Raw genomic sequence first — 13,683 nt, forward strand, 5'->3', positions numbered from 1 at the left:
AGCTGACCAGTTAGGGTCATGCCATCATAAACGATTTTCCTTGGCCACGTCAAAGCTCTCTGATGGGAGGATTTGTTCAAGCACCACAGGCCTTGCCTTGTATGGATGGAGACAAGAATCTGGTGAGGCAGAGCAGTGCCCTCCGTCCAGGACCCACTTGGAGCTATGCCCTCCCATGGGATGCGGGATGAAGGTCAGCCAGTGTTGTTATTTTCTCAGATACAAAGCAGGAGAACAGCACCTTGCCTGTTTTTTGTTTTTTTCTTTCTATTGACCAAATCAAAAGGGAAAAATAAAGTAAAACCCCAACTTTCATTCATGTGGAAATGTTAATAAAATAAAGTGCTTTTTTTTCTATTCAGTGGTTTCTATGTTTATTTGGAAATACTACCTATTTAACAAAACCAAATATGCTACCATATTTGCTCAGCAGTGTTCTAGACACTGTATGTATCCATTAGCCCACTTACGTGTGAACAGGTGATACCTATCCTCAATCCTTTATCCGAAGTCCTTGTATATACAATTTACTATGACACATCCATAATATACAGACTGACCAAGTCCTAAGACAGTACTACATAATCAGACACTAAATTTCTGCAGCAAAACACACAACTAGTCCTATCAGGCAGAATAAATGAAAAAAGACTTAGGTCTGTTCAGGTCAGCCTTTGCTATTCAGTAAGTTACAAATAAAATTTCCATTTCAAAATAAAATGTCTTAATTCAGTTTGAATTTTAGAAATGAACATAAGGGATTTTGAACCTTTACTACTATTACTCTAATTTTACAGCTGAGGGAAACGAGACTCCACGGTGTGCAGTCACTTGCCTGTGACCCCTGTAAGTAATGGGGCAGGGATTCAGACAAAGCCTTCTGGATTCAGAACTTCCTACCTTAACTGCGATCCAGTGTTATCTTTAATTGGGAATATTAGTTTCCAAATATTAATTTACTTGGAAATAATCACAGATTCCAAATGGTGGGCTGCAAGGATGTCTAACCTTTTTTTTGTTAAAGACTTTATTTATTAGAGAGCGGGCGCACGTGCACACAGCCAGGGGGAATGGCAGAGGGAGAGGGAGAAGCAGACTCCCTGCTGAGCAGAGAGCCGGATGTGGGGCTCAATCCCAGGACCCTGGGATCATGACCTGAGCCGAAGGCAGAAGCTTAACCAACTAAGCCACCCAGATGCCCAATGTCTAAACTTATCACTTTACCAACTAACATACTGCGGTACCAGTGCATAAATATCTAACATTCATTCATTCAACAGATACTTAGCTGTCTTCTTTTATACTCATTTAAAATCTCTCCAAAGAGAGTAATTCACAGAATGAAACATGGTAGCGATCCCCTCAGAGTGTATTTTGAGGAACCTGGGGGGTAACCAATACATAGGAAGCTCACGAGCACGGGTGTGTGAGTACGCATGCACATGTGCTGGCAGGTAGTGGGTGCTCTGCTGGGTGGTCTTAAGAGAGGATAACCTCCGGGGGACCCCAAGACTATTAGGGGGGATCTGCAAAGTCAAAACCATTTTCGTAATAATCCTAAGGCATTAGTTGTTCTCCTTCTCCTTGTTTCAGGAACACACAGTGCAGATTTTCAGAAGCTATATGACATGTGATATTGCAACAATGTCTTCAATTTATTCAGACAAACTAATTTTCAAAAATGTTAACAAGGTCATTCTCCTCACTAATTTTTTATTTTGAAAAATATATTTATTATTCATAAAATTGTTATTTCTGGTTAAAATCTAATGAGAAGTTTAAATACATTAGCAGATATTGGTAATATTTGTTTTAATTTCTAATACAATAAATATTAACAGACATGCATAAGCTCTTTGGGCCCACAGTGATTTTTGAATGAGGAGTGGTTCCAAGGCCAGAAACTGAGACCGGTTTCTTTCTGCACTCCCCACCCTCCACCACCAAGAATACAGCTGCAGTCCAGAGTCTCCTCAGTTGTGGTGTTTTCCTTCTCTGTTTCTCTCAAGGCCACTCTGATACAAAATTTTCCTTGCTTCCACCTGTATGTGAACATCAGCAGGAAAGAGACCCAATTTACGACTTCCCTGGGGCCTGGGCACCTAGAGCCAAGGAAAGAGAGCATGCCACCAGCTCCCCACAGAAACCTCAGTGGGGAGCATTTCAAATCAAGTCACTGAACTTTTGCAAAAAACTAGCTAAAGAAGCATAAAGCCATCAGGAGAAATTTAAAGAGTCATCATCTTAGGCTCTTCAACTGACTTCCTGAGTTAAAATTTCTGGGGGGCAAATGTGCTAGAAATCTGTATTTTCCCTTAAGTAGCCTGATACTTGGCTAGATTTTGGAATCACCCCTGTAGTGGGAGCTGGAACTTTTAATTTACCAAGACAGGTCAGTTCATGGGACAACTGAGGCTTACTGGAAGTAAAATAAATCTAAAAACCACATTCTGTGTATGTTTGACCTTTCCTCCTTAAGTCTGATAAATAAAGATGAAAGATTTTTCTGGACTCTATCCATACAGGAGATGTTCACGGTTTTGCTCACCTCTGTGCCTCTGCAAATGTTAACCCCTCCTCCTAGAAAACCTTCCTTCCCCCTTCATCCTACCCTACAAACTCCTAAAAATCTGCTTGTCCTTCAAAGATCAGCTCAAGTGCTTACCTCCTCCCTTAGGAATTTGAAGAGCAAACCACTGCTCTTGTATCCTGTGGAAATGCCTTTACTATCAAATACGGTATAATGTGACAATTGCTTCTTTCCCTAGTATTCTGGATTTTGCTCTTCTTGGGGACAGGAGCTGTGCCATGCTCCTGCTGCAACCACAAGACAAATCACAGAGGTCAACAATGTCCCTCAGGTACAGCCAACTAGCCCACAAGGCAGAGCTACTCTCCACTAAACACATTCGCTGCTAAACTCCAAACAGTAATTTAAAAATTTATTATGATGTATTTGGACTAAAATTCCTATTTTGACAACACATGTTTATTCAAGAATATTCAATGTTCTGCTCACTCATTACTAAGGCAAAATGCATCTCTAAGCTAGTAATTTCTATCAAATTAAATGCCACTGAATCATTTCTGTCTCAGAAAAGCCGGCTTCCTTGGGCCCTTCTCTGCAGCAGCAGCAGCAGACACTAAGCAACAGCAGGGCTGACAAGTCAGTGTGGGCCTTCACACTGCCTCATACCTGGTTTCAACCTCCTGCCTTCTGAACCATCTTTTTCCTTTATTTATGGATCACATGTGGGACTTCTCGTCCTTTGTTGCTAGAACATTCAACAAACAAGTTAATCAACAATAGTTAACCAAGTCCAGGCACATTTTGGGGTTCTAGGAACACCAAAGTGAGTGAAAAACAGTTCCTGCCTCCGGAGAGCTGTTTCCTAAAACTGGGAGCACACTATTGGTGAGCAAAGGACAAAGCACCAAGGCGACATGGATTTGAAACCCACGCTGCCGGAGAGCTATGGGCTCCTCTGATGGACAGAAGACACCCCTTCATCAGTACCGGCTCCAGCACAAGCACCACGGAACTGTGTGGGCCCCTCCACTGAGTGCCTGGACAGAAGGACGCATGCTTAGACACTGGCATTTGCAAGGGGGCACACTTGGAAAGGACCGGCACCAACAGATTTCAGATGATTTGGCATTTATTTGCACTTTCACTAGTAACTTGCATGCAGCCATTTTTTAAAAATCTGGACAGGTTTTGGGGCACCTGGGTGGCTCAGTGGATTAAGCCTCTGCCTTCGGCTCAGGTCATGATCTCAGGGTCCTGGGATCGGAGCCCCGCATCCGGCTCTCTGCTCAGCGGGGAGCCTGCTTCTCCCCTCTCTCTCTACCTGCCTCTCTCCCTACTTGTGATCTCTGTCTGCCAAATAAATAAATAAAATCTTTTAAAAAAAAAAATCTGGACAGGTTTTTTTAGTGGAAAAAAAATCTATCTGTCCTATTACCAGAAATCTCCCACATATGTCTTCCCTATCTTCCATCTAAAAATTACTCTTCCTTTCTCTTCAAAAAGGAAAAATAAACAGTCCAAATTTATGCAGAGGAAGGTGACATGGTGCAGTAAATTTCTCTTAGCTAATTTTTTTCCATTTGAAAAAGAAAATACCATCTGGCTAATTTTGAATTCTAGAGGCATTGGAAAATTTTCTCACAATTTTTCTGAATGGAACATGTGAATATTTTTTAGGAAGATTATATGACAATTTCACATGGAAGAATATATGACAATTTCACACATGATCTCTGGCTAAAAATTAATGTGATCATTTAAGTAACTACTGCTTCCACTGTGCATATTTTTGTAAGGCATTATATTCAATATAATGTGATACTGACACAAGGATGAAATACTTTAAAAAGCCAACTTTTTAAAGCTTTTAAAAGCTAAAAAGCAGCTTTAAAGAAAAGATCACAGACTGCTAATATATTTAGTTAAGAGTTAATCATTGCAACTCAAAAACTTTAAAGGTATTTTTCAAGTCAAGAACTATAATATAGGTCAGAACTAGAAAGGCCAAATATAATGTTCCAGCAACTTAAGTAAGCAAAGGGCAACACAAGCATTGACAGTAAGCGGACATCACATTTAATGTGTCAGCATGGGCCTTTAACACTTCCTTCCTCTTTTCATGGACAAGCTGCTTTCTGAAGATGCTTTTTGAAAAAGCACCAATTTCTGTTCTAAGTCAGGTTTGACTCGTAGGTTCACTTTTTATGGTGGGGACCAAACTGCCTATGTGGGTGTTAATAAGCATTGTGCTGCATGTCCCCTGCTACTGCTGTCAACGAGGGGACAAAGAGAACTCAAAGATTCCTCCTGCTTATCCAGGCCCACTGCATTCAACCTCCTCTGACAAGCCTTCCCAAGCTTCTCATACCCTTCCTGACCTCTGTTATAGATTGAGTTATGTTGTTCTGAAAAGCTTTGTTGGCATCCCAACCCCCAGGACCTCAGAATATGACCTTATTTGGAGAGAGGGTCTTTACAGAGGTAATCAAGTTAAAATGAGATCATGAGGACTTGACCTGATCCAATGTGACTGGTGTCCCTATAAAGAAGGGAAAGTTGGACACAAACACACATTAACAGTGAGAACATCATGAGAGGATGAAGGTAGAGATCATGTTTGTTTTGATGAACCAAGGAAAGGCAAAGATTATCACCAGCAAACCACAAGAAGGGAGAGGGAGTGGCCTGGACCAGGTTTCTCCCTCCTGGCCCCCGGAAGGAACCAACTCTGCCCACACCTTGAGTTTAGACTCCCAGCCTCCAGAACCGTGAGATAACATGTTTCTGTTGTTTAGGCCCCCCAGTTTGTGGTGCTGTATTACTGAAGCCCTTGCTTCTCTAGTACTTTTCCTGCTTCCCACACACCGAGCCACTGTTCAATGGTTTCCTAGGATTCTAAGCTGTCTGGAGGCAAGGAGCATGCAGGGCCCTTCATTACTGTGCTCATAACCTCTGGCCCAGTGCCGGCCTCTACTGTACAGAACAAATAAGCACTAGTTGAACTGACTGCTGGATGTCACCCCACAACCACACAGAGGGTGCTGTGTGACCAGTACCACTTCTCCCCTGACACACCATGACTCAGAACTCCGAATGAGTCAGAGCTGACTTCTCTTCCAGAGCCAGCTTACTGCTCAGTTTCCAGCAAAGAAATGGTATCACATGTTAAGACATTACAAGAAATATAATTTTCTTCTTAATATTGCTAAGGCTTTCTGCTACTGCTGTTCTGAAGGTATACTATGAGAGATAACTTTATTCTTAGGCTTCTATTTTCTTTTATTGTAAGAAAGCAAAAACAAAAACAAAAAAGAGAAATAGAGGGGTACCTGGGTGGTTCAGTGGGTTAAAGCCTCTGTCTTTGGCTCATGTCATGATCCCAGGGTCCTGGGATCAAGCCCCGCATCAGGCTCTCTGCTCAGCAGGGAGCCTGATTCCTCCTGTCTCTCTGCCTATCTCTCTGCCTACTTCTGATCTCTGTCAAATAAATAAATTAAAAATCTTAAAAGAGAGAGAGAGAGAGAGAGAGAGAGAGAGAAGGAATATCTATCAAAATATCCCTAGTAGTATTATTTGAGAAATTGAAAACATACCAATGTTCAGCAGTAGTAGATGGGGTGTGAAGCAAGTAACAGCAGAAGAATACAGCTGACTAACTTAATAGTTACATAAAATTACAAACATGTAGACTATGCTAATAAACTTGTAAGTATATAAAAGTATGCTGAAAAAAGAACAAATTACATAATATAAAACTCCAAGACTATCCTTTAACTTTTAATTCTGAAACCTGTGGCTGTAAGTGATATTTTAAATTTCCCAACCTATCCTAAGACTATGACATAAACAGTATTTCTGCCTTTGTAAAAATAATTGCTGTCTAGATTATAATACAGTGTTCTAAATATAAAAATAAGAATTATGCTTCCAAAATAGCTTTTAAGAAAAGACTTCAGCTCAAAAGAAAAAAGGACAGGAGAAAACCTACTGTGGATTTTACTATCCATTAAGACTGTTGTAATGAAGTTTTTTGTTTCTCTGAAATTACTTTACTGTGAACACAGTGGGAAAAAATCATGGGCAATGTTTGACTAACCCGCTTAATCTCAAGGCTGTATTTTAAGCTAGTGAGTAAAATACAACCTATGACATTAAAAACCTCAAAACTGTCTTAGAGGTCAAAAATGAATAAATCTGATATATATTCTTTACACATAATAAATTTATTAAATATTTATGAAACTATTAGATGAATAGAAAGATATTAAATTTCCTTATATTAGATATGCTTTCATTCTAGTGGAACACGGGCCTAGCGTCTCTTCTCAACTCTGCAAAAGCTGATCCTCTGCTTCAAATTATAATTAAGAAGTTTTTAATTAAGAATTGTGATTACGAAGCTTAAAGACAACTTCCACCTCTAGCCCTATAAATTTAACTTAGTGACAGAGTCAAATGTTTATTTTTTTTACCCAACCCAAAATAACAATTTCAGGCACCTGATATCAATATCCATCTGTATTTATATAGCATGATTCTCTAAGAATAAGAAAAGTAATACATTTTATATTTTATGTACTTCTTAATATGTTACATATAAAGCAACTAAAATAGTGCTGATGTAAGAGGCATGAGACTCATACGTACAGATGGGTGTGTGTGTGTGTGTGTGTGTGTGTGTGCGCGCGTGTGTGCAGAAAGAATAATAAAGGAAAAGTAACAAGATGTTATTAGTGAATCTGGGAAGAAAATTTATGGTAATTTTATTATTCTGTAATTTTTCTGTTTGTTTGAAATTACTTCAAATTACAGTTATATCTTATTCTTGGGTGAGATGCTACGGTGAAGTAGCAGTATCCCATCCCGAGGAGTCCCTGCCACGACACTTGTAAGTCAAGTCCTCCCTGCTAAGACACCACTGACGAGGAAGAATGTAGGCTATCTGTGAATGTTTATATACTGCCTCTCCTTAAGAAAGGATTTTTAAGATGGACTACAGTAACTGTCACAGATATTTAAAAAAAAAAAAATTGGAGCTAGAAAAACTAAATTTATGATAAAGAAGAATTTCCTTAATAATGGGGACTAAACCGGCCAAGGCAGAGTTTTGTAAAATGCACCAAGTTGCCCTATTCCAGTTGCTGACACTCGGTTATCAGATCTGTCCTTTTTCACCCAGCTCTAGTGATCTGATCTCTCCTGCTGTACCACAGCCCTGGCTCTGTTGTTCTTTCTTTACTGCAAAAGTTGTGAAACCACCCATCTTTCTACTCCTGTCCTGAAGACAGTCTCTGCTAGGGTTTCCCAAAGTGCAGCAAGCCAGCTCCTGTTACGCAGTACTCATTCACATGACTCGTCATTCAGTTACCTTCAGTGTAAGTATTTATTTTTACAGATATTTCCAGTATGTGGCAGGTGATGTGACCACTGATCACAGTAGTAAAAACTCTTCTTTTTAGAATACACTTGTTTAAGAAAATAGAAAAAGGTAATTTAAAGAAAAATGCTTAAGTAAATAACAAAGCAGGGATATGGCACTTGGAAAAGTAAAGGATGTTGTAAATCATTGTGGTTCAGAAAACACAGATGCTATGCACTTAACATTTTCAAAATCTAACTTACAAAGCTAAAGAAGTTAATTATATGATGACAGATTATATGAAAATTCTTACAGAAAATAACTGGCTGAACTCAGAGTTTCCTTTATATCAGTAAAGATAATATTTTAGAAAGCACACTTACGCCTTTTTGAAATCATAGTAAAAACTCAGAGAGATAAATTATCATTTTAACATTGTTTAGAAAAAATTGGTGTCTCAACATAAATATTTTAGTCCATGCAAAAGTCTAAAAAAATCTGAAGAGGAAAAATGGTGTAACTTACTGAACCCCAATATTTATTTATACGTTTCTGTGAAAACAAATATACTACTCTGATAAAGTTCTAGGGAAAATCTGCAAGTGTACATTTAAGCAATTTCAATTCTTAAACAATCTTATTTGATGAAAAATGCCACCTGCCTTTAAAGAAGAACCCCACATGTTTGGTTCCAAAAACATCAGTTTCCTTACCAAAGGCTGCTGGGGCTGCATCGCTTGAAGACCAAGGGTCTGACTCTGGGGCTGTGGGGGTTGCTGGGGCTGGGGGGGTTGCTGCATCTGGAAAGAGAGAGGGTAATATATTCCAATCTCCTCCCTCCCCCTATATACCTTTTATCTGATTATGTTGTTGCAACAAAAATTATATACACCTATCTCCTGCATCTTTGTCCTGACAAACATTATTCATCTTTCAAGGGCAAGACCTAAATCTGTTCCCTTTGTAGGTTTCTTGGGACCACCACAACTCCAAAGGGCTCTTCCTTCTGTTGTCAGGTGTTCACTGTCTATACTGCCCTCTGCTGTCCAGGGACATCCTTTACACTTGCTGTTTAAACACTTATGTTCTCTGCTCTTGCACATACTTTACCCTATCTTACACCAGCAGGTTGGGAAAGGACTACTCAGTAATTACCTTTTTAGTCCCTATGACATCTGGATGAACTCTTGAGGATTAGTTTTTTTCTTAAAGAAAAATGTAGACTGCTTGAAGAAAAACAAGAAGAGGAGGAGTAATTCTTGAAGATTAGAACATTTTTTTTAAAGGAAGATGTGTATGTGGGAAGTTCTGGCAAAAATTACCGGCATAAAAACAAAATTATGTCAGTGACAGAGTTGGCATAAATAAAGAGCCCTTAGAAAACACTTCCAAGTCACGGAAGAAACACACACTACTCATCCACTATGTGGGACACAGAGGAAAGGAAAATATTAATAGGTGGTTTGTCCCCATGACCTTCAATGTGTCCTCCACCCAGGCACTTCATCTTGATGACAACAATGCTGGACTTCTTTTCAACCTCTGCATTTCCAACTTGGTTTGCAAATATCCCCCAAATTATTTGTCTTCTTTAGGCCAAGGTAATAAATAGCTATTACCGGATGGTATTTCCCACTAAGTGCCAACACTCATAGATATGGAATCCTAGCAGGAGGTCTGGGCAGGGTCACTCCCAACTGGGGCAATGCAAGTGGAACCAGAACCATAACCATTACACTATAAAGCCAACTCTCCATTTGGCACTCTGTGAATTCTTTCAAGAAAAATCCAACCTAACCTTCTGTTTATCAGTTTGTTCCTTTATGGAGGTAGTCAGTCACCAAGAAAAGAGTAAATATAATCCTGAGGCAGAAACAAATCCCTTTCCTTTATCTCCAGGGAATTTGTAGTACTGAAAAAATTACCAGGAGGGCATATTATGCTACTTGGGATTTAAAAAAAAAGTACATATTAGCCAATCAAAAAACACTTCCAAAATCTGCAGCCTTGAAAAGCAATGTAAGGCCAGAAGTAGTAAATAAATAATGTAATAACTTTCCTTTGTGATTTAGAAATGAGAAATTTAAGACAGAGGGAACTATAGATATCGGTTCTATTAAGTTCTGAAACATATTCCTAAAACCCGAGACAAAAGTATTTATGAAAATATTATTATGACTATTCTTAATAATATTACCAAATGAGTCTTTTTCTTGTATTTTCTTATTGAACTCTTTCTACAAATTGAGATGCGACCAATGGCATCTTACAACTAATGACATTTTATAATTATAAAACCCATTTTTCTGGAGAATTTGTGTTGGCTTCTGCCCATCACCTGGGGGTACTGTCAACTAAGACTTTTTGGATCACACTGAATTCAGACCTCAAACCCACTTGAACTTGTGGTTCACATTCTCAGGGGAGGTATTTTTTATTCCCTCCAACCAGGGTCAAGGTTGAGACATGCGCATAACTTTACTGTTCCTTTCTGCATGACAGTGTTACTAAACTCATTCCAAGAGTATAGCTTTCGGACCCCCAGTTCTACTAGACTCCCCATTTTTGTGGTGTTTTTAAGGCTTTCTTAGTAATACATAAAATGACAGGGCATCTCAAGGTGAATTACTGCTAAGAGCCCACTGTACAGACTCATCAGACAATTCCCAATCTAATACCATAGGACAAACTTGCTAAGAATGAAGACAAATGGAACTGGTAAACATAAGTAGCCTATATTTCCTAATGAGTAAGTCAGGAGCAAGAATGTGTCGAGAGGAGGAATCCTTTTTACAAGGTACTTAAATACTTACATCAAATAAATGAAGGATAGCCAGAGACAATATGAAACATCCTACCTATGTCACTCTAGCTTCAGAGCTTAAATCGGACCAGAAATGTCAGAGAGAATTTTTTGGATTACAGACAGGCCCTCTGGGAATCTGATGAAAGCTGTGGGCAGCTCAATTTTGGTTTTGTTTGTTTTCAAACACATAGAAGAAATTTTATATTCAAATTGCATGGCCTGTAGTTAAACAGTGAGTGGGTGAGCGGACGCTTCCGCTATTAAGATAAAGGCAGCCAGTTACCCTCTCCTGAACCTGTGGAAGGGGAACGATGTGCTGCAAAATGCACCCTCCTGCCCATAACCTGGCAAAAGCACAGGGAAAGGAAGAGCCTGGACAAGCTGGAACTAAATGATACCAGTTGAGCTTCTAGGGTCAGCTACACGGGGTTCATTGGAACTTAATGAAAGCTTCTTTAGAGCGCCTCTTATTTCTTAGGACTACTGAGAACTCCTCATGCATTGCTCTCCCCCCACCCAGCACAGACCTGGAGGAGCCTCTGCTGCTGTCGAACCTGTGGCTGCCTGGGTCGCATCGGGTCCTGAGGCAGGGGCACCGAGGGAAGGCTTGGATGTGTGGAAGTCAGCACCGCATCGATTCCCCCACCTACCAGAGGGCTCTGCTGAAGGGACTGATGATTCAGTCTGGTGAAAAAAGAACACAGGTTGAACACAGGTTGGTTTCACACCTAGGCAAACTGTCATATTTTCAATCAGTGCCACTGGCACATTAGGCACATTCACAAAGAAACGACCATGTTCAGTACTCAGCTGTACAATTCACATGTGATGGAGACCAGTGATTAAGATAATCTCAATTCCCAGTGAGACATGGAGTCACTGAACAAAGGACAGAATGCATGCTCCCTACTTAAGATAAAATTGCAATGTTAAAATTACTTAAAAAAATATTTTGATGGTTTTTAATAATAAGTGACATTATTTGAGCATTTACTCTGGAGAAGGCACCAGTGGTAGTAAGAGTCTGAAATGTATTATCACTCCCCACAGCAACACCAGGAGGTCAGCAGTTTTGTTATTCCTATTCTTTTTAAAACTTTTAGTTGAAAATAGTTGACATTTGTATTTTGGACATTGATTTGGAAATGAGAAAGAGCTCAGTTTTTTTCTTCCAAATACATATAAGAAATTTTGCATTCAAATTGCCCGACCTGCAGTTAAAGAGTGAATGGGTGAGATTCAACAATTCTATACATTATGAAACGCTCACCCTGGTAAGTGTAGTTACCACTTGTCACCATACAAAGTACAATGGTATTGACTATACTCCCTATGCTTTAGTTTTCATCCCCATAACTTATTTATAACTAGAAATCTGTCCCTTCACTTATTTTGCCCATCTCTCTGCCCTTTTCCCTCTGGCAACCACCAGTTTGTTCTCTGTATGTACTGGTCTGTTTCTTTTTGTTTATTCATTGTTTTGTTTCTTAAATTCCACATTTCAGTGAAATCGTACGGTATCTGTCTCTCTCTGACTTATTTTAGTTAGCATTATACTTTGTAGGTCTGTGTTGCCACAAATGGCAAGAACTCATTCTTTTTATGGCTGAGTCATAGTCTGTTCTTTAGCTACATGACATCTTCTTTATCCATTCATCTTTTGACAGACACCTGGGCTGCCTCTATAGCTTGGCTACTGTAAATGATGCTGCAATAAACACAGGGGTCATGTATCCCTTGAAATTAGTGTTGTTGCACTCTTTGGGTAAATACCCAGCTGTGGAATTCATGGATCATACAGCAGTTCTATTTATTGTGAGGAACCTCCATACTGTTTTCCAGAGCCTCTGTGCCCAACCACATCACCACCATCAGGCCACAAGTGCTCCCTTTATCTCCACATCCTTGGCAACACCTCCTATTTCTTGTCTTTTTGAAATTAGTCATTCTGACTGATGAGAAGTGATACCTCAGTGTGGTTTTGATAGGCATTTTGTTATCCCTATTTTAAAAATGAGACAACAGAGAGCTAGAGAAGTAACTTCCCAAAGTTATTCAGACAGTAAGTAAAGAGCACGGGTGGGACTGAAATCCACAACTGTTGAGCTCTGAAGTTCAACTTCATAGGCAATATGCTATGCTGCCCCTTATCAGAATAATAATAAATACAGTGCATGTTTCCAATCTTATTTATTTCCCCAAATCCGCTACCACCAACCATGCCAACTTTCCAAGCTATAACAACTTGGTGTTGACGTTACAGATGTAACACGTGGAAGCTAAGCTGCTGTCTAATATAATGTAAAATTTTGCATGAAAGTTAATTCTTCTAGACCAATGCTATCCAACAGAAGTTTCCATGATGTGCTGTCCAGTAGGACAGCTACTGGCCTCCAGGAGCAGTGACATAATTTCCGGGTCTCAGTGTGAAACAAAAACATAAGGCTACTTGATCAAAAACTGGTTGGATTTTCAAGACAGTGAGTGTAGACCACTAAGCACGGGATCTTTCTAAACACAGTGCACTGCGTGACCGCATGGGTACCACATCTTCAAAGTTGGCTCTGCTTGGCTGCATGTGGTTATCGAACACTTAAAATGTGACCAGTGTGACTGAGAAACTAAATTTTTATTTGAACTTTAATTAGTCTTAATTTAAATAGCCACATGTAGCTGGTGGCCACCATGCAGTATGCCTATGGGATTCAATTACAGCAAGAACTGGGAAAGAATCTTTCGTGATCCTCTTTTGCCAAACTAGCTAAAGCCAGAAAGGTAGAAACTAAAATACAACAAAACTCTTACAGGCACCATGCAGAATGAGTATTAAGCAATCATAGGCTTTATGGCTCTAATCAAAATATTCTAGTAAGGTACTGCTAACAATAATCAGCAATTTTTTCATCTTAAGATATTTTTAGCCAAAAATCTTTTTAAACGAGTCGAAAACACTGGAGCTAACATACTGCAATCATCTAAAATATTACA

General features: G+C 39.5%; 1 protein-coding gene across 1 annotated transcript in view; it reads right to left on the reverse strand.

Moving 5' to 3' along the window:
* The window catches only part of LOC111146123 (mediator complex subunit 12 like), a 314,971-nt gene that overhangs the window by 414 nt on the left and 300,874 nt on the right, over nt 1-13,683 (reverse strand). The window contains exons 41-42 of the mRNA XM_022501526.1: nt 11,223-11,379; nt 8,603-8,689 (exon numbers count right to left, since the gene is read on the reverse strand). Coding sequence (XP_022357234.1) covers nt 8,603-8,689; nt 11,223-11,379 — 244 coding nt within the window. The remainder of the gene's footprint in view (nt 1-8,602; nt 8,690-11,222; nt 11,380-13,683) is intronic.

The sequence above is a fragment of the Enhydra lutris genome, unplaced genomic scaffold (genome assembly GCF_002288905.1).
Source record: "Enhydra lutris kenyoni isolate GAN:26980312 unplaced genomic scaffold, ASM228890v2 scaffoldscaffold2, whole genome shotgun sequence".
In the NCBI taxonomy this organism is placed as follows: Eukaryota; Metazoa; Chordata; class Mammalia; order Carnivora; family Mustelidae; genus Enhydra; species Enhydra lutris.